The sequence below is a fragment of the Nuphar pumila genome, chromosome 7 (assembly GCF_984573655.1).
Source record: "Nuphar pumila chromosome 7, dmNupPumi1.hap1.1, whole genome shotgun sequence".
Classification (NCBI taxonomy): Eukaryota; Viridiplantae; Streptophyta; class Magnoliopsida; order Nymphaeales; family Nymphaeaceae; genus Nuphar; species Nuphar pumila.
Genome location: NC_143255.1, coordinates 1,646,558 through 1,668,596, shown reverse-complemented (window position 1 = coordinate 1,668,596; position 22,039 = coordinate 1,646,558). Strand labels below are relative to the sequence as shown.

Sequence of the window (22,039 nt, the reverse complement as noted above, 5' to 3'; positions counted from 1 at the left end):
ATTATCTCGAGATAATATTAGTGCACAATCAGTTGACACAATTGATTCACACTCAACAAATTATATATGCTAGGGGCACGTAATAAAAGTTTTGATTCAATTTTGTCAATACTAATTTTTGGTGTTGAAATGGACTCTTAACCGATGCAGTCATGGACATTAAACAAGTTAATTGTGAACGAATTCAGCAAGCACTACAAGAAAAATGTTAATTAGCGACAGATTTTTTTTGTCGCAAATTTGCGACAGATTAGCTAGAAAAAACTTTCATCTTGAATTCGTCGCTAAGTAGCGACCGATTAGCAATGTAAAAATGTTATCGCTAATCCGTCGCTACTTAGCAACGGAATAGCGCTTTCTTTTGTCAAAATCTTTGCAATAAAAAAATTAATTAAAAAAATAAAAATTATTTTTTTAAGAAAATATTAATAAAAATTATTTAAAAATAAAAATACATGATTTTTTTGCGATAAATAGCTGTTTAAAATGTAAATATCACGTTTAAATCATGGTATTTATGTTTTTTTCATAAATCTCATGATATTTTGAAAATCTCGCGAGAAATCGCCATTTTAAACTTTCAGACAATTTCTCACGATATTATCTTGAGATTTTCATAAATCTCACGATATTTGTCACTATGGTCATACCCTGTTTGAGATTGCTTTTTTTTAAACTTATGACTCGTAGAAACCACATCTGACATGAATACCTGGTCACGCTAGCTCAGCCTGCCATACCTACGGTCGCCTTGCCAGTAGTGTAAAACTTTGAGGCTAGGACCCCTGCCCCGGCAACCTATGCTAGGCATTGGCTTGTGCAGAGGGCCGTTATGCCCATGAGAATTGAACCTTGACTGCCTGTCTAGCAGTCAAGGCCCCAACCCACTACGCCAATCCCTCTTGGGGCCTATTTGAGATCTCATTGGTTTAAGCTATTTTGATCAAATCTGATCCTATAGATGGATTCAATGTGGTCAGTTTGTTAACAATCGACAGTTTTTTTAGATAGGCAAGGTGGGGTTAGACAGACCCTGACCAGATTACAAGAATGAATACAACTGAATCTAAATTTTTGAAGGCCACCAATCATGTGGTTTATCCTTCCAACCACAGTCATTCCCAAGGAGTCCACTAATTAATTTTGTAACACTGACAACCGCATGAAGCTTTTCTTTAAGAGTCCAAATACATTTTCAACAGATGAAACCTGAACAAGGCTACCAAGACACCATGATCAATATTCTCATTCCTACTACCGCCTTGTAACATGTTATTGAATGTTTTCACCACATCCCCGGAAGCTCTCGATCACCACCTGATGAAACTCACGGTCTCTAGGCACTTCTTCTCACCAAATTCATTGGTTTGGCTTGTTTAAAACAAAAAAATTATCATCATGACTTTTGTAGTGAAATTTTGAAAATTTTATTTATTTTTCATTTTTTTGTAAAATATAAGGTAAAATAAATAAATTATATACTACCAAGTTCGAGAACCTCTAGCAGTTTATTTTGCAATTTATCATCACCCTATAGGTTGGTCATACATATATGCATATGATCACCCTATAGGTTGGTCATACATATATGCATATGTTCACTATAAATATTTGTCACATTGCTCTGAACACTTTAACATTGGTAGTACATACAGGCTTGTTGAGGAGGAGGTTTCTGAAGTTTTTAGAAGATTCGAGTAATTAGTGAACTTCACTTGAGTACTTACTACTTAGGTTGTTGGTAATCTCCGAATAGTCCAAATATCATATGGTCAACATGACTTTTGTCATGAAATTTTGAAAAAACTTTATTTATTTTGCATTTTTGGTAAAATATAAGCTAAAATAAATCAATTGAGTTTTAAAAAATATGAAAAAAATAAAAATCTTAGAAAATGAGAGTTTAAGGAGGTATTCAAAATTCAAACTTATAATTAACATAATTCAAAACTTTTAATTTCCTCGTTGGATTTTAGGAAACCTTTTCTATTCTCAACACATTTAAGGCTTTTAATTTCAAAAATGATTTTCAAGAAATCGTTTTTATTCTCAACACTTTCCAAAGATGCATTTTTGAAAACTCAATTGGTATTCTTGGTAGATAGGGATGCAAACAGGTCAGGTTTCAGATCTCAAAATACATTGGAGAGTCGGGTCCATTCGAATCCTAGACAGCCAGAATTTGCAAATTCCTCTTCCTAGATCTGGCCCATTTGCAACCCTATTAATTAGTAGATGAGAGGAAGCTTTAATAGTACTCAATGAGAGAGGGAGAGAGACTAATGCACTAAAGGACAATTTAATGAGATTTTATTCACCCGAAGATAATGTCATGCGTTTTAATTAAATTTAAAGCAGTTAATTAACTCTATTTTTGTTTAAATCTCATGGTTAAAATGTAAATATCATGATAAAAAAGCAAACAATATGCATATGTTCAGTGTAGATATTTGTAACATTGCTGTGAACACTTTAACATTGGTGCACATGCAGGCTTCTTGAGGAGGAGGTTTGCCAAGTTTTTAGAAGCTTCGGGTAAGTGAAATTCACTTGCGTACTTACTACTTAGGTTGTTGGTTCTCTCCGAATAGTCCAAATGTCTTATGGTCATCATGACTTTTGTCGTGAAATTTTGAAAATTTTATTTATCTCGCATTTTTGGTAAAATATAAGCTAAAATAAATCAATTAAGTTTTTAAAAAATATGAAAAAAATAAAAATCTTAGAAAATGACAGTTTAAATAAGTAAATCCAAACTTATAATTAAAATAATTCAAAACTTTTAAATTCCATGTTGTATTTTAGGAAACCTTTTCTATTCTCAACACTTTCCAAAGATGCATTTTGGGAAAGTAATTTGGTGTTCTTGGTAGATAGGGATGCAAACCGGTCGAGTTTTTCAGGTCTCAAAATACATTGGAGAGTCGGGTCTGTTCCGATCCTAGACAGCCAAAATTTGCAAATTCCTCTTCCTAGATCCGACCCATTTGCAACCCTATTGGTAGGTGAGAGGAAGCTTTAATAGTATTAAATGAGAGAGGGAGAGAGAGTGATGCATTAAAGGACAATTTAATGAGGTTTTATTCACTCGAAGATAATGTTGTGAAGTTCATTTTAATTAAATTTAAAGCAGTTAATTATCTCTATTTTTTCTTTAAATCTCATGATTAAAGTGTAAATATCATGATAAAAAAAGCAAACAATATCTTCAAATTAAATTGCTCTGAACACTTTAACATGACTTGAGTACTTAGGTTGTTGGTTCTCTTCGAATGGTCCAAATGTCATTTATCATCAACCCCTTTAAGTTTCTACTTTCCAGACAGATCAGGAAAGCCAAAGAGTTTAAGAAGAAGTCCTTTCAGGCAGCCGCGAAGGCTCTCGATGCTCGAGAGACTTCTAAAACGACGTAGGTGGACCCCCACTATTGGATGCAGTCGCTTTACCCTGAGGAGTCCAGCGTGGGACGATGCCCCTGGAACGTTCTACACTGACTGACGTCCAGCCCAGCCAGATATCGAGTGTGGGGATTATATAAGAATAGAACAGTGAACAGAACACCCAGAGCACCAACACCACATTGCCTGATTCCAACGGGTTTTGGCCGAAAAATTCCCTCTACAAGAAGCGACCTAGTCTTGTGTTTCCCGGATCCCAAGTGGATTAAGTTGGTGGCCGGAAAAAGTTTGAAGTCTACGCTGTGCGTCGGATTCCGGTGGGAGGATGGTGGAATACTACATGGAACTCGGGGTCGGCCCCAACGCCTCGGCTGAAGAGATTCGCAGTGCCTACCGCAAGCTAGCCATGAGATGGCATCCTGATAGATGGGCCAGAATTCCATCACGGGCTGAGGAAGCCACAAGAAGATTCCAGAATGTTCAAGAGGCATATTCGGTACTATCGGATGGACGGAAGAGGACATTCTACGATGCTGGTCTATACGACGATCTCTCAGAAGACGACGACGACGATGGTTTGTCCGACTTTACTCAAGAGTTGATATCTTTGATGGCCAACGTTGGAAACGAGAGAAAGAGTTATGGCCTGGAGGAGCTTCAAAGCATGATCATGGAGATGATGGAGGGTCAAGATTCATCAGGGGAATTGTTTAATGGGTCCCACTCGGGGGCTTCTAGACAATCCAAGAGAGCTCGAGTTGGGGGTCATAGTTGTTGGAGTGCAGTCAACTGTAGGTGTAGTAGGGACGTGAACTTCTCTAGTTGGGGGTGTTTGTAATCTTAGGGAATCGTGGTCGCGGCTGCGGGTTTGTAGATAAAAAAACTATAGAGACACTTTAGATGAAGAGATTGATTCTTTCTGCAAGAAGCAGATAGTTGTGCAATTTTTTTTTAATAAGCAAAGCACAAATTGCTTAACGAGTTGTCATTTTTTCAGTTGCCTTCCACTTTCCTTTTCCTCTTTGCTGTTATGTTCAGTAAACAAGCCAATTTAATGGAAACTAGGACCACCATTACAATAACAAAAACGATTGGCAGCAACCATAAATTGCTTTTTGTAAAAAAAAAAAAAAACTATTTTAATTAATTTTTCTGATATCTTTTGCAAGAAAAAAAATGAAAAAGGCAAAAAAATTGAATTTGTCACCAGAAAAAGATAAAATGGTGTATTGTACCCATCAAAACGTTTACTTGTTATATGGTGTCAATATGTTATTTCTTGGAATTCAAGATGGCAAATGGCAATCCACGGTGTTTTTTTGTAATTGTAGCCCTAGGAGGACCCCCTAGCCATCCATCCATGGACAAGCTACGGTAACACCGTTGGATGCCATTACCGACTGTAACACATTTGGATGCCGTTCATCTTAAAAATGAACACTTATCAAACAGTGAATAAGGCTCATTGTGAGCTGTTCATTTTAGTCCATTCAGATTTGTCCATTCAAAACACGAACAACATCGAGAAACCAAAAAAAATGAGACCCATGGACATCTCGTTCTTGAGATGAAGGGTCCTGACCTGATCCCATCACCCCCCACCCCTGAAAAGGGCTCTTCAGGATAAGCGCTGAAAGTATGCTTGTTGGGGGGGGGGGGAGAGGGTGGTGTATGTCCCCCCCCGATGATTCACTGAATCCCACGTCTGTGTTCGAAGCTTTGAATGAGCACCATGTATACAAGCACATGGGGCTCGTATTCCCGTGTATGTTGACATAACTTTGCATCGGACTCTGGTGTTGTTGCAAAGACTTAAGTACCCTTTCTTGCTATTTTTCTCATAAAGTGATGGTTTGAGAAAATGACAAAAATGCCCTTCATTCAAAAAAGAAAAAATAAACAGTTCAAAAAAAGGACAAACATGTCCTCTATTCAGAAAGTCGAGGATGATGTTGACTCTGCAAAGTCTTCTTCTTCTTTCTCCGTTGAAAAAAAGGACAAACATGTCCTCCATCCAGAAAGTCGAGGATGATGTTGACTCTTCAAAATCTTCTTCTTCTTTCTCCGTAAAACACTATAAAACTCTCTCTCTCTCTAGAGAAGAAATCAAGGGATGCAAAGAGTTCTCCTTGGAGAAGGCCATGAACATCAACCCTCTCACTCTCTCTACTTCTGTGCACATCCAACAGACGATCTTACATTGCTCCATCAAACACCGACTGACCTGCACACTGACTGTAGCATCGTTCAACTTGAAGAGTTGTGGAGTTTGATTCAGAGTTCTTGCCCTTACAGGAGAAGGGTTTGGGGGCTCCTCCCAGCGTGGGTAGCTTCGATTGTTCAACTTGATTCATTGTGGAGCCTGATTTAGAGTTTTTGACCTTGCAGGAGGGGGGTCCGGGGGATCCCCCCCGGAGCGGATCATTCAATTTGTAGTGTCTTCCACAAATCGCTATAACGATTTATAGTGTTATTCAGTAAGCAAATCGCTGTAAATCGCTACCCGAATTAGGACCAATTTGTCAGGGTCATATCTCCCTAACCGGAGGTCATATTCCAAATCCGTAAAAAATGGTGTCTCCATTATTGAGTCTAGTTTATTCTTGTAAATTTTAAACAATTTCTATTGTCATTTCATTCCCTATTTTAACTAAAAACCAGGCCCTTATTATTTTGTGTTATTTGAGTTGCACAACACCATTCTCGCTTGACATCCACATTTTGATTCTGGCATGCTCCATGTTGGATTTTTCATTGATTTCTTCCAACCTTGCTTGGAACAAACATATGTCTTTCTCACCACGACACCCTGTGCATTTTTTGACCACGACACCCGGGACCTGTGCCGGGGGGAAGCCCCCGGACCCCCCTCCTGTAAGGGCAAAAACTCTAAATCAGGCTCCACAATGAATCAAGTTGAACGATGCTACCCACGCTGGGAGGAGCCCCCAAACCCTTCTTCTGTAAGGGCAAAAACTCTGAATCAGGCTCCACAACGAATCAAGTTGAACGATGCTACCCACGCTGGGAGGAGCCCTCAGACCCCCCTTCTGTAAGGGTAAAAACTCTGAATCAGACTCCACAACTCTTCAAGTTGAATGATGCTACCCACGCTGGGAGGAGCTCTCAGACCCCCCTTTTCTGTAAGGGTAAAAACTTTGAATCAGACTCCACAACTCTTCAAGTTGAATAATGCTACCCACGTTGGGAGGAGCCCCCAGATCCCTCTCCTATAAGGGTAAAAACTCTGAATCAGGATCTACAACTCATTTAGTTGAATGATGCTACCCACGCTGGGATGAGCCCCCAAACTCTCCTCATGTAAGGGTAAAAACTCTGAATCAGGCTCCACAACAGTCAATATGCAGGGCAACCGGTGCTTGATGGAGCAATGTAAGATCTTCTGTTGGATGTGCATAGAAGCAGAAATAGAAGAGAGAGAGAGAGAGTGAGAGGGTTGATGCTCATGGCCTCCTCCAGGGGAGATTTCTTTCTCAGATAATCCTGCAGTGCAGAGACTGGGTCTTAAATAATCATCTTCGGGGCACTTAGGTCTTTACAACCACTAATTTTCAAGAATCATCATTTTTTTTGGCACCAATGGAGGAGAGGGTACTTAAGTCTTTACAATCGCATCAAACTCCAACGCTAATTAATGCTGACAAACATGGGGATACGAGACACACATGCTTACATACGTGGTGCTCTTTGGGACCCCCGAACATGAGATGTAGCTAACTGCCCTGTTCGGGGGGGGGGACATATAACCTGCTTCGGGGGGGGGGGGTCGACAAACAAGCTGACAAATGTCGGTTGTCGTATCAAGAAGACAAATTTACAGAAATATGCCTAACATTTTATATATTTACAAATACACACTTAGGTTTTGAAAAATATGTTTTACTGCTTGGTTTTTGAAACTACGTACTCCTAAGTCCTAACAACACGTGGTTAACCACAGTTTAAATTTGGCTGATAGTAGTAAAAGACCTTTTTATCCCTGAGTTCAACCTCTTCTATTGTAATCTGTCTTATAGCGGATCTGTTAAATCTCATTTGGGAGCACTTCATGTGCTTGAATTCAAACAAGACAAAAATCTACCGTCTTTAGGGACACACAGTATCGTGCTTCTCCCTGTCATAATAAGAAAAGATAAAATTTGTCTGTTGCCCCTACAAAAAAAAATTGTACATGAAGGAACAAATTATTTCATCAAATCCAATTAAAAAAAAAATTGATGCTCATATGCTCCTAATTTTATGAAGGGAGAATAAAAGGGAAAATCATAAAAAGGTGGAAATAAGAATTCAATTTCAAAGTGTTCCTTGAGATTATACAACAATAAAAAAGAAGAGCTTCGGATGTGGAGTATCGAATGAGCATACACATACATATTGTATATAACACATATTTGAAGGGATATGGTCACATACCTGTCCCTGCCATTGCATTGATATGAGAGACAGACGATCTCCTCAGTAGAACTGCTCCTATTGATCAGTACAGGCTTCCAAGCAGTGGGTGAGCAATGATCGATCTCTAAGCTTTCAAATTTTTCACTTGCTACATCATTGTCTAGCACTGTGTTGAATTTGTTCTACCTTCTTTTTGTTTCAAAAATGTAAATGTTGAATTATAAATAATTAGAACTTGCAAATTTTATAGTGGATCGATTAATTGTTTTAGTTTCCTTTTATATGTATTTTGATGTGTACTTTATTTTTTATTCACAGAAAATATAAATTGTATCACGAGAATTTTTTTCTCGATATTTAATTTTCAAATATTTTTTTTATTTTTTTCCTTGTTTGCGACGGATTCATGACAGATATATCCGTCGCTAATTACTATTAGCATTGAATGTAGCGACAGATTAGCAATGACTATAAATTCGTCGCAAAACCAAAATCTCTGTTTAGTAACGACTGCCTTGCGACGGATGTTGGCATTCGTTATTCTGTCGCAACTTAGCTACGAAACTGGCGACAGATAAATGTCGTTGCTCATTAGCATCAAAAAATTCGCGATAGAAGCTATCCGTCGCTAAACTATTTAGCAACGGATTAACGTTGGATTAGCGACGAATTTAGGTCGTCGCTAATCCATAGATTTCTTGTAGTGGGATACCTTCGAAGGGTCACCATGCATCATACCAAAAGGTATGATGCATGGAAAGAGACACATACAAAGGGACACTTATTTTCCAACATTCTCCCACTAATTGACCCGAGTATGTGAAAATTTATGTGGATAGGTCTTAAGTCCATTTTATTAGTCCAAAATTGTTGTTATGCTAAACGCTTAAACTTTATAAGCAAATTTGATGCATAACCAACAAAAGAAAGAAAGAGAGAGAATCATATCTTTATTATCAAAATGTGATTAGCAATAAAAGGCAGTGTACATGATTACATGGTTTCAAACAAGTCCATCCTCTCAACATATTCGGTATATAATCTCGAAGCCAAACCCTTAGTAAGAGGATCAACTATCATTTTCTTAGTCCCTATGTTATCAATATACACCAAAAGATTTTATGTCCTCTCCTTTACAATAAAATACTTCAACTCCATATGCTTACAAGATGTAGTACTTTTGTTATTATTAGAGAAGGATACAACGGCTTCATTATCACAGAATACTTTCAGTGATCTCCCAATGGATTCAACCACCTGAAGTCATAAGATGAAGTTTCGCAACCAAATGGTCTGTGAAGTTGTCTCGAATTGAGCTATGAACTCAGCCTTCATGGTGTGGGCAACAATAGTGGGCTGCTTTCCACTACTCCAAGAAATCGCACCACCAGCTAGCAGAAATATGTATTCTGTGGTAGACTTTTTATTGCCCGAACAACCTCCTAGATCTGCATCAAAATAGCCGGTAACCTCAAGGTGGTGCAGCTTTCTATAGGTTAACATATACTTTCTATAGGTTAACATATAGTCCTTTGTCCCTTGCAGATAGCGCATGACTTTCATAGCAACTTTACAGTGAGCTATACCAGGATTCGACTGAAATCTGACATGAACCCCGACTGTAAATAATATATCAGGGCGAGTGCATGTGTGAGCGTACTGCAAGCTACCGACCACTTATGCTTATGGTATCATGGTCATTTGTCCTTTTTATTCTTCAGTTTGTGGGTTGTCCTTAAGGCTCAATTTATCCACTTTTAATATGGGTGTCGTAGTAGGAGCGCAATGCTCCATCCCATATCTTTTGAGAACTTTATTAATATAAGCATTTTAAGAGATACCCAGTATACCTTTAGACCTGTCTCGACGGATCTCAATGTCAAGAACATAGGTGGCATGTCCCAGGTCTTTCATTTTAAAATAGAAGGATAAAAACTGTTTGGTTTCTGTTAGCATATCCTTATCGTTGGTTGCAAGTAAGATATCATCCACATAAAGTACCAGAATTATGAACTTACTCCCACTTGTCTTGAGGTATACACATCAATCAATGATATTTTTAGTGAATCCAAAAGTCAAAATGACTTTGGTGAACTTCATATACCATTGACGAGAGGCCTGTTTAAGTCCATATATTGACTTTTTCAACTTACAAACCAAACGGTTTGACTTATCTTTATAGAAACCTAGAGGTTGTTCCATGTATACTCTTCACTTAATTCACCATTTAGGAAAGTTGTTTTTATATCCATTTGGTGTAGCTCTAGATCAAAACGAACTACTAGGGCAAAAATAATCTTCATTGATTTTTTAGTCGAGACAGGAAAAAATATCTCGTTATAGTCATTGCCCTTCATTTGAGTGAAACCTTTAGCAACAAGCCTTGCCTTATACTTTTTGACATTGCCTTTAGAGTTTTTTTTTGTCTTGAAAACCCACTTGCACCCTACGAGCTTAACTCCTCTAAGCAATTCGACAAGATCCCATACTTGGTTTTTGGCCATAGAGTCTAGCTCTTCTTTCATGGCCTCTATCCAAGATGAAGATTGCCCACACTCAACAACTTCCTTAAAAGAAGATGGATCCTCAATATCTATGAAATCATTGGGCTCATGTAGACACACCATATAATCTGGATGGATAGCTAATCTTTTAATTCGTGTGGATCTCCTGACAGGTGAACTAACTTGATCAACCTGTGGATGCTCTTCAGCATGATCCAGAAATAGTTCTTCTTGAGTTAGTGCATCACTAACATGATCAACTTCTGTTTTATCATTCGAATGAATAATGAAAAAAAGTTTTAAATTTTCAGGTGGAGTAACTTTATCCTAAATTTCCTCAAAAGAGAGATATTGCAATGCTTTTATACCAACATAACCATCTTCTAAAAATCTAGCTTTGTCCGTTTCTACTATTTGTGGTGTATAAGATGGATAATAAAACCTGAAACTTTTTGACCTTTTTAGATAACCAATGAAGAAATCACTGATTGTCCTGGGGTCAAAAGCCTTAATGTGGGGATTATATAATTTTGCTTATGCAGGACAACCTCATATGTGCATGTAACTTAAACATGGTTTCCTACCTATCCACAACTCATAAGGTGTTGTTGAGACAACCTTAGTAGAAACCTTGTTTAAGACATGTACAGTTGTTCGTAGAGCTTCACCCTACAGGGTGATGGGAAGGGTTGAGTAGTTTAACATTGTGCGTACAATTTCATTAAGCGTATAATTTTTTCTTTCAGCTACACCATTCTGGTATGCACTTTCTGACATGGTGTACTGAGGGACTATTCCTTCTTCCCTAAAAAAATGCGCTAATGGTCATTCACGTTGTTCCATCTCAGTGAAATGCCTATAGTACTTGCCACCTCGATCTGATCTTACTATTTTATTGCGTCCTCTGTTTGTTTCTCTACTTCTTTCTTGAAGTCTTTGAAAATATTATAGACTTCAGATTTTTCAAATAACAAGTAGAGATACATGTACCAAGAGTAATCATCAATGAAAGTGACAAAGTACCTTTCTCTTGTATGGCAAGGAGAGAAGGGTCAACATACATCCGTATGAACAATTTCCAACTTGTGGTTGCTCCTTTTGGCACCTTTCTTGTATGTGTTGGTTTGCTTAGTCTTTATGCAATCCAAACACAGTTTCTTAACTGTAAAATTAATGGATTTAAGAATCCCTTTTTTCATAAGTCGTTGGATCCTATCTTTAGAGATATGACCCAGACGATGATGTCAGAGCATATAGGATTGTTCATCTAATAAGCTATGTTTATTGTCAATCAACACATTTTCTGAGGAAAGGGTTTCATAAATTTGGATATTAGTTTTCAGATGATACAATCAATCACATACATTCACGGAACCAACAAGAACTAAATTCTTATAAATAATCATTTTTGAATTTTCAAATTTAAAACAATATCCAATGAAATCCAGTTTTGATATAGAAATGAGGTTCATGTTGTATGTTGGTACATACAAAGTATCAAATAAGTCCAAAATAAACTCATTTCTCAAAATTACTCTGCAGGTTCCAACGACTTTAACATATGAACGCATCTTGTTTCATGAGAAGATGTTTCTTTCATGATTTATTGGATCCCTTTTATTCAGGAAGACCTGCAAGGTGTTGGCAATATGGACAGTGACACCTGAATCAATCCACTAGCTATTAGTTGAAATGTTAATTAAATTACATTCATGAGAAACAAATGACAAATTACCTTTCTTTGCCAGCCATTTTTTGTGCCTTATGCAGTTTGCCTTTAAATGTCCATTTTTCTTGCAAAAGAAGCACTTGATAAAAGATTCTTTATGGGACTTGGGACCTGACTCGTTGAACACATATGTATCTGAGTTCCTCTTTGCTCTTTTCTTAATGACATTATTCTTTGGTCCATGCCTTTTGTGACTTTTATGAGAAGATACATGAGCACTATGTATTTTCTCTTCTTTCAGTCTCTCTTCTTTCTCAACACCTTTGAACATCAAATCATTGAATGCTCATTCGTCATTATGAGTATTATAAGAGATCTTGAAATATCCATATTCACTAGGCAGATAAGTCATTATTAAGTGGACCAGGAAGGAATCAGATATGTTGACCTTCATGTCATTCAATTGAGTTATCATATTTCTCATTTTTAGAATATGTTATCAGATGTTCCCCCCACCGATATATTTTATAGATATTAACCTTGTCATCAAGGTACTATCCCTTGCTTTATGTGAACTGACAAATTTATTTATTTAGTATTTTGATAAAATATAAGCTAAAATAAATTAGTTAAATTTTAAAAAATCTAAAAAATAAAAATCTCAAAAAATGACAGTTTAAGGAGGTGTTGAAAATCCAAACTTATAATTAAAATAGTTCAAAACTTTTAAATTCCATGTCGGATTTTAGGAAACCTTTTCTATTCTCTGCAAATTTAAGGCTTTTAATTTCCAAAATGAATTTCAAGAAACAGTTTTTATTCTCAACACTTTTCAATGACGCATTTTTTTAAACTCATTTGGTATTCTTGGTTGATAGGGATGGAAATGGGTTGGGTTTTAGATCTCAGAATATATTGGAGAGTCGGGTACATTAGGATCTGAGATAACCAAAATTTGCAAATTACTCTTTCTGGATATGACCCATTTGCAACCCTATTGGTAGATGAGAGGAAGCTTTAATACTAATGAATGAGAGAGGGAGAGATAGAGAGTAATGCAGTAGGGCAATTTAATGAGATTTTATTAACCCCAAGATAATGTTATTCAGTGCATTTTAATCAAATTTAATGCAGTTAATTGTCTCTATTTTTTCTTTAAATCTCGTGATTAAAATGTAAATATCGTGATTAAAAAGCAAACAAATTGTAGAATGTAAAAATTTCATAGTGCTCTCAACACTTTAGCATTGGTGCAGATACAGGCTCCTTGAGGAGAAGGTTTCCGAAGTTTTTAGAAGCTTCGAGTGTGTGAACTTCACTTAATACTTAGGTAGTAGGTTCTTTTCGAACAGTCTGAATGTCATCTAGTCAACATGAGTGCATATACAATATACAAGCTTCTTGAGGAGCGAAGCAGATTATATGTTCCCCCTCGAACAGGGCATCTCATGCTCGGGGGTCCCAAAAAACACCACGTAATTAAGCATGTGCGTCTCGTATCCCCATGTTTGTTAGCATTAATTAGTGTTGGAGTTTGATGCGATTGCAACGACTTAAGTACCCTCTTCTTCATTGGTGCAAAAAAAATGACGATTCTAGAAAAGAGAGGTTGTAAAGACTTAAGTGCTCCAAAGATGATTATTTAAGACCTAGTCTCTGCACTACAGGATTATTCGAGAAAGAAATCTCCTCTGAAGGAGGCCATGAACATCAACCCTCTCACTCTCTCTCTTCTCTTTCTGCTTCTGTGCACATCCAGCAGAAGATCCTATATTGCTCCATCAAGCACTGACTGACCTGCACATTGACCGTTATGGAGCCTGATTAAGAGTTTTAACCCTTACAGGAGAAGGGTTTGGGGGCTCCTCCCAGCGTGGGTAGCATCATTTAACTAAATGAGTTGTGGATCCTGATTCGGAGTTTTTACCCTTACAGGAGAGGGGTCTGGGGGCTCCTCCCAGCGTGGGTAGCATCATTCAACTTGAAGAGTTGTGAAGCCTGATTCAGTGTTTTTACCCTTACAGAAGGGGGGTCTGAGGGCTCCTCTCAACGTGGGTAGCATCATTCAACTTGATGAGTTGTGGAGCTTGATTCAGAGTTTTTGGCCTTACAGGAGGAGGGTTTGGGGGTTCTTCCCAGCGTAGATAGCATCATTCAACTTGATGAGTTGTAGAGCCTGATTCAGAGTTTTTGCCCTTACAGGAGGGGGGTTTGGGGGCTCCTCCCAGCGTGGGTAGCATCGTTTAACTTGATGAGTTGTGGAGCCTAATTCATAGTTTTTGCCCTTACAGGAGGGAGTTTGGGGGCTCCTCCCAGCGTTGGTAGCATCATTCAACTTGATGAGTTGTGGATCCTGATTTAGAGTTTTTGCCCTTACAGGAGGGGGGTCTGGGGGCTCCCACCGGCGTGGGTCCCGCTGCGCGGTCAGCGCCCCCCGAACCAAATTTTTTTGGGGCTTTATATAATTTTTTTATTTCCTTTTTCTCTTTTAACTATCGAAAAAGAGCATTAAAGTGTTTTGTTTAATCGTGGGGCTCATGTTTCCTTCGATTGTTTCTTGCTCGAGGTTTTCGTAACACCCCTTCCCACGATTTTTCTATTTTTCTTTTTCTGTATATTTCCCATGATTTTTTCAATGACTCTTCTACAACAATTTTTAGTGTTGTCGCGTCTCCAACGAGCCCCACAACGATTTATAGTATTGTCCTGTCTTCCAACAACGATTTGTAGTATTGTCGAGCCTTTCTACAACGATTTGTAGTATTTTTGGGTCTTCAGCGAGCCTCACAACGATTTATAGTGTTATCTGGCCTTCCAACAATGATTTGTAGTATTGTCGGGCCTTTCTATAATTATTTGTAGTGTTTTCGGGTCTTCAACAAGCCCCACAGCGATTTATAGTGTTGTCCGGTCTTCCAACAACGATTTGTAGTATTGTTGTGCCTTTCTACAACGATTTTTAGTATTTTCGGGTCTCCAACGAACTTCACAACAATTTATAGTGTTATTCGGCCTTCCAACAATGATTTATAGTATTATCAGGCCTTTCTACAATAATTTGTAGTGTTTTTGGGTCTCCAACAAGCCCCACGGCGATTTATAGTGTTGTCCGGTCTTCCAACAATGATTTGTAGTATTGTCGGGCCTTCCTACAATGATTTATAGTGTTTTCAGGTCTCCAACGAGCCCCACAATGATTTATAGTGTTATTTGGCCTTCCAACAACGATTTGTAGTATTATCGGGTTTTTCTACAATAATTTGTAGTGTTTTCGGGTGTCCAATGAGTCTCACAGCGATTTATAGTGTTATCTAGCCTTTCAACAACGATTTATAGTGTCTTCCGCAAATCACTATAGCGATTTGTAGTATTTTTGGGTCTCCAACGAGCCTCACAGCGATTTATAGTGTTATTCGGTCTTCCAACAGCTATTTGTAATGTCTTTCACAAACCACTTTAGCAATTTGTAGTATTTTTGGGTCTCCATCGAGCCCTACAGCGATTTATAGTGTTGTTGGATCTCACTATAGCGATTTGAAGTGTCTTCTACAAATCACTATAGCGATTTGTAGTGTTATTCAGTAAGCAAATCGCTGTAAATCGCTACCCGAATTAGGACCACTTGTCAGGGCCATATCTCCCTAACTTGAGGTCATATTCCAAATTCGTAAAAAGTGGTATCTTTGTTATTGAGTCTAGTTTATTCTTGTAAATTTTTAGCAATTTTTATGGTTATTTCATTCCCTATTTTAACTAAAAACCAGACCCTTATTATTCTGTGTTGTGCAACTCAAATAACACAGAATAATAGGGGTCTAGTTTTTAGTTAAAATGAAGAATGAAATGACTATAGAAATTGCTAAAATTTCACAGAAATAAACTAGACTCAATAACGAAGACACCATTTTTTACGGATTTGAAATATGACCTTCGGTTAGGGAGATATGGCCCTGACAAGTTGGTTCTAATTCGGGTAGTGATTTACAACGATTTGCTTATTGAATAACACTACAAATCGCTATAGTGATTTACGGAAGACACTACAAATCACTATAGTAAGATTCAACAACACTATAAATCGCTGTGGGGTTCGATGAAGACCCAAAAATACTACAAATCGCTATAGTGATTTGCTGAAGACACTACAAATCGTTGTTGGAAGACCAAATAACACTATAAATCGCTGTGAGGCTCGTTGGAGACCCAAAAATACTACAAATCGCTGTAGGAAGGCTCGATACTACTACAAATTGTTGTTAGAAGATCAGACAACACTATAAATCGTTGTGGGGCTCGTTGAAGACCCAACAATACTAAAAATCGTTGTATGGGAGTCATTGAAAAAATCGTGAGAAAGAAACAAAAAAAGAAAAATAGAAAAATCGTGGGAAGGGGTGTTACGACAACCTCGAGCAAGAAACAATCGAAGGAAACATGAGCCTTACGATTAAACAAAATGCTTTATTGCTCTTTTTCGATAGTTAAAAGAGGGAAAGAAAATAAAAAAATTATACAAGGTCCCAAAAAAAATTGGTCCGGGGGGCGCTGCCCCCCAAGCCCCCCACCAAGGGCGCCCCCCCTGGACCCCGCCCACTGACCACGCATCGGGACCCATGCCGGAGGGGAGCCATCGGACCCCCTTCTGTAAGGGCAAAAACTCTAAATCGGGCTCCATAACTCATCAAGTTGAATGATGCTACCCACGCTAGGAGGAGCCCCCAAACCCCGTTCTGTAAGGGCAAAAACTATGAATCAGGCTCCACAACTCATCAAGTTGAACGATGCTACAGTCAGTGTGCCGATCAGTCGGTGTTTGATGGAGCAATGTAGGATTTCTGCTGGATGTGCACAGAAGTAGAAAGAGAAGGGGGAGAGAGTGAGAGGGTTGATGTTCATGGCCTTCTACAGGGAGAACTCTTTGCCTCCCTTGATTTCTTCTCTAGAAAGAGAGAGGGTTTTACAATGTTTTATGAAGAAGGAAGAAGAAGAAGATGACGATAAAAAGTTCAAACAGACATTTTTGATGGCTCAGGTTCGTTTCGTCGGATGACCATCGGATCGCCGGATCATCATTGGATCGTCGGCTAAGGTTCGTTTCGCTGTGTAGACTTTGAAGAGTCAACATTATCCTCGACTTTCTGGATGAAGAACTTGTTTGTCCTTTTTTTGAACTGTTTTTTTTTTGAATGAAAGACATTTTTGTCATTTTCTCAAACCGTTGTTGTATGGCAAAAATAGCAAAAAAGGGTACTTAAGTCTTTGCAACCGCATCAGACTTCAATGCTGAGTGATGTCAACATACACGGGAATACGAGCCCCATCGTCGGGGCGAACATACACCACCCTCCCCTTGAGCAGTAGGCATCCGAAGATTTTAGAAGCCTCTGGGAAGTGAACTTGACTTTGAGTACTTAGGTTGTTGGTTCTCTTCGAATGGTCCAAATGTCATTTATCATCAACCCCTTTAAGTTTCTACTTTCCAGACAGATCAGGAAAGCCAAAGAGTTTAAGAAGAAGTCCTTTCAGGCAGCCGCGAAGGCTCTCGATGCTCGAGAGACTTCTAAAACGACGTAGGTGGACCCCCACTATTGGATGCAGTCGCTTTACCCTGAGGAGTCCAGCGTGGGACGATGCCCCTGGAACGTTCTACACTGACTGACGTCCAGCCCAGCCAGATATCGAGTGTGGGGATTATATAAGAATAGAACAGTGAACAGAACACCCAGAGCACCAACACCACATTGCCTGATTCCAACGGGTTTTGGCCGAAAAATTCCCTCTACAAGAAGCGACCTAGTCTTGTGTTTCCCGGATCCCAAGTGGATTAAGTTGGTGGCCGGAAAAAGTTTGAAGTCTACGCTGTGCGTCGGATTCCGGTGGGAGGATGGTGGAATACTACATGGAACTCGGGGTCGGCCCCAACGCCTCGGCTGAAGAGATTCGCAGTGCCTACCGCAAGCTAGCCATGAGATGGCATCCTGATAGATGGGCCAGAATTCCATCACGGGCTGAGGAAGCCACAAGAAGATTCCAGAATGTTCAAGAGGCATATTCGGTACTATCGGATGGACGGAAGAGGACATTCTACGATGCTGGTCTATACGACGATCTCTCAGAAGACGACGACGACGATGGTTTGTCCGACTTTACTCAAGAGTTGATATCTTTGATGGCCAACGTTGGAAACGAGAGAAAGAGTTATGGCCTGGAGGAGCTTCAAAGCATGATCATGGAGATGATGGAGGGTCAAGATTCATCAGGGGAATTGTTTAATGGGTCCCACTCGGGGGCTTCTAGACAATCCAAGAGAGCTCGAGTTGGGGGTCATAGTTGTTGGAGTGCAGTCAACTGTAGGTGTAGTAGGGACGTGAACTTCTCTAGTTGGGGGTGTTTGTAATCTTAGGGAATCGTGGTCGCGGCTGCGGGTTTGTAGATAAAAAAACTATAGAGACACTTTAGATGAAGAGATTGATTCTTTCTGCAAGAAGCAGATAGTTGTGCAATTTTTTTTTAATAAGCAAAGCACAAATTGCTTAACGAGTTGTCATTTTTTCAGTTGCCTTCCACTTTCCTTTTCCTCTTTGCTGTTATGTTCAGTAAACAAGCCAATTTAATGGAAACTAGGACCACCATTACAATAACAAAAACGATTGGCAGCAACCATAAATTGCTTTTTGTAAAAAAAAAAAAAAACTATTTTAATTAATTTTTCTGATATCTTTTGCAAGAAAAAAAATGAAAAAGGCAAAAAAATTGAATTTGTCACCAGAAAAAGATAAAATGGTGTATTGTACCCATCAAAACGTTTACTTGTTATATGGTGTCAATATGTTATCCCAAGCGGTGGTCGATTCGAACAGCTAAAAAAGAGAGAGACAGAGAGGGAGGTTCTTTACAAAATTTGGTGCATTCATCAACTACTTTGGCATTGAAACGATTAGAGAGAGCCAATGAACACGTCGTTGGAAGGTTTAAAATAGGGTAGAGGTGGGCGGCTATTACCCGAGTTTCTTTTCTGTGTTGCCTCCTCACAGGGACGGAGCCACTTTATGGGGTGGGTTGGCACATGCCCACCCTGACCCATAGAAATCGCCCAAAGGGGTATGGGTCACGGTGGGCAATGCCCACCCTGATCTGCCAAAAACATGGGCAGCGCTTACCCTGACCGTGCCCAGCCCAAAGGAGAAATGAAAAGGGCTCATGCCCTCCCCTTTTCATTCCCAAATTTGTTTTCTCCCCAAATACATGTCAAATCCCTCTCACTCTCTCTCTGGGTTTCTGCCCTCCCTGCGACCCCACTTGTGGCCTCCTCTGCGGCTCCACCTCTGCCAGCGACCCCACTAGCCACAACGGCCAACAATTTGGGTGGGACCCCGTTCTCTCTCTCTGCCTCCGCCCTCCCCGTGTCCCCAACCAGAGGCGTAGCTGGGGGCAGAGCCGTGCCTGTGTTTTATGGGGCCTGAGGCAGAGGAAAAAAATGGGCCCCCTATTAACAGTAGGAGTTCGGGGGCAGTCCCTCCATTTTTTTTTTAAAGAATCAAAATAACAATAAAATTTGCATTCACATTAAACAAATATAATATTCCAAATATTTATATTATATTAAATAAAAATAGGGGAGCTCGGACATTAAATATGGGCCCCTAAAATTTTTTTTGGGCCCAGGGGCCCTGAGGCCCAAGCCTCATTGGCGTCTTTACAGGTCCGGCTCTGACTGGGGGGGGGCAGGACTGGGCTGTAGCCCAATCCTGCCTGCCGAAACAGTTAATTTTTTTTTTTAAAGCCCAGTCCTAGCCCAGCCCTGATTCCACATGAAATAGATTTTTATCTATTTTTGTAGCCCATCCCTGACTGCATCAAATAGTTTGATTTGTCCATATGAAATAAATTTTTATTAATAATTGCAGCCATTTTTTATTTTATCTCAAAAAAAAACTTTTTCGGGGGCGCTGCCCCCGAACACCCGACTACCACACCAATTTTTTCTTTTTTGGATACACCCTTGTTTGCCCCCCCCCCCCTCACATAAATCCTAGCTATGCCATTGACCCCAACTATGTAGAGCTTGATATGTCATGACGATGAATCAGAAAGATTTTCTCTTTGAAGCAAATAACATTGGCGGGCCATGTGATTTGGTTTTTCGGAATAATGGAAAAGTAACACTAGGCATGTTCTGATTATTAAAGAACCGTCCACCATGATGCCCATGACCTTGGCCTCCAAATCGTCTTCCTTACAAAAAAAAATTGTCATGTCCTCTGCCAGATATATTAAAATTACTATTTGACCGTTGATTGAAATTTGCTTTCGGCGTGACATCATGACTGGATGTTGTGGAGTCTGATAACCGTGCTTCTTGGGAGCAAGCTATGAAGTTGGTTTATTGAGATGGAAGATGATCGGGTAAACATGAAAAATCTAAATGTTGCATACTCGACGGAAAGAGCTCATAAAATAAATAACACAAGATCTTCATCCAAGACAAGTTTGTTTGCCATGGCTAGTTGATAGGTTATGGATTTGGCCTTTTGAAATAATTAATCAATATATTATTTAAATACATTTCTCTTTCATTTTTAGTGTATGCAGATGATCTTTTAATTAAGATAGTCATGATTGAGAGTGAGTAGCATATGTCTCTCTCAATGCTTTCCATACCTGATATGAGGTTTTTAATCCAGTGACCTATATATGAATATGTTTGATTAAGGAAGAAGAAATAAGTCAGCCCAGGAGAAGTTGGTCATGGCATTGCCACTTTACAAATTCAGGATTGGGGATTTATTTTTCTCCTTTCATAATAAAATTAACTGGGCATGGTTTAAATCCATCAATGAATCCATGTAAGACAAAACTTAGCTCTATATTTGTACTTGAGGATGTTGAAGAAGCCATGACGCCCTCTGATACCATAAACGATCATGATGGATATGGAGATGTATGAAAAAACAATCACAAATAAAACATGATTTAACGTGGTTTGCATCTTAATGATCCTATGTCCACGAAACCCCTCACCATAACACTTATAACTATGAGAGGCACCCTCCATTGATGTCTTTATATAGAGGTTATACTGATGGAGGGGTATGAAGAATAACGTGGCTACATACGTCTCAAAGTACCTGACCTGCCAACAAGTCAAGATAGAACATCAATGACCAAGCGCTATGATGCAACTAATCAAAATTTCATAATGAAAATGCAAAGGGATTATGATGGATTTCATCATAGGATTATCTCAATCCAACAGACAACACGACTCAATCTGGGTGATCGTGAATAAACTCACCAAGTATGCCCACTTCTTGCAAATCAATACCAAGCACTCAATGAAAAAACTGGTAGAGCTCTACCTTAGAGAGATAGTTAGACTGTATAAAGTATCAGCTTTGATAGTGACCCAAAGTTTACCTCTCACTTCTGAGAACAGTTGCAAAAGGTCTTGGAGATCAAACTGAAGTTTAGTATGACATTCTATGAATCTAAATGCAACATACAAACTTTAGAAGATATGCTATGAGCCTATATGTTGAAATTAAAAGGATATTGGAATTCACACCTAGCATTAGCGGAGTTTGCCAACAACAATAGCTATCACGCTAGCATCAGGATGACACCGTACGAAGCTCTGTATAGAAGGCCTTGTCGATCACCAATCCACTAGAGTGAAGTTGGTGAGCAAACTTTGAACTCACCTATCATGCTTCAGCACTACACTTAGCAAGTACACAGGATTTGAGAGAAACTGATCACCACTCAAAGCTGACAGAAAAGCTACGCAGATCAATTACATAGGCAACTCATTTTTTCGTTTGGATACAAGGTTTTTGTTAAAGTCTCTCAAACCAAAAGTGTTTTCCGCTTTAGAAAGAAGGAGAAACTAAGTTTAAGATTTGTCAGTCCCTTCGAGATCTTGAGAAGAATCGAAGAGACAACATACTAGATAGCATTGCCACCCCAATATGCTTAAATACACAATGTATTTCATGTGTCAATGCTTAGAAAACACGTTCATGACCCTTATCACATCATTCAACACGAAGACA

The 22,039-nt window shown here is 39.0% G+C and overlaps 2 protein-coding genes across 2 annotated transcripts; both read left to right on the top strand.

The window, feature by feature from the left end:
* The first annotated feature begins 3,723 nt into the window (after window positions 1-3,723).
* LOC149830804 (uncharacterized) lies at window positions 3,724-4,236 on the top strand. Its single transcript, XM_090011831.1, has one exon. The coding sequence runs from the start codon at window positions 3,724-3,726 to the stop codon at window positions 4,234-4,236; it is 513 nt and encodes a 170-aa protein (XP_089867957.1).
* A 13,635-nt stretch (window positions 4,237-17,871) lies between these two features.
* On the top strand, window positions 17,872-18,384 carry LOC149830803 (uncharacterized). The gene has a single exon (XM_090011830.1). The coding sequence runs from the start codon at window positions 17,872-17,874 to the stop codon at window positions 18,382-18,384; it is 513 nt and encodes a 170-aa protein (XP_089867956.1).
* Window positions 18,385-22,039: the final 3,655 nt, after the last annotated feature.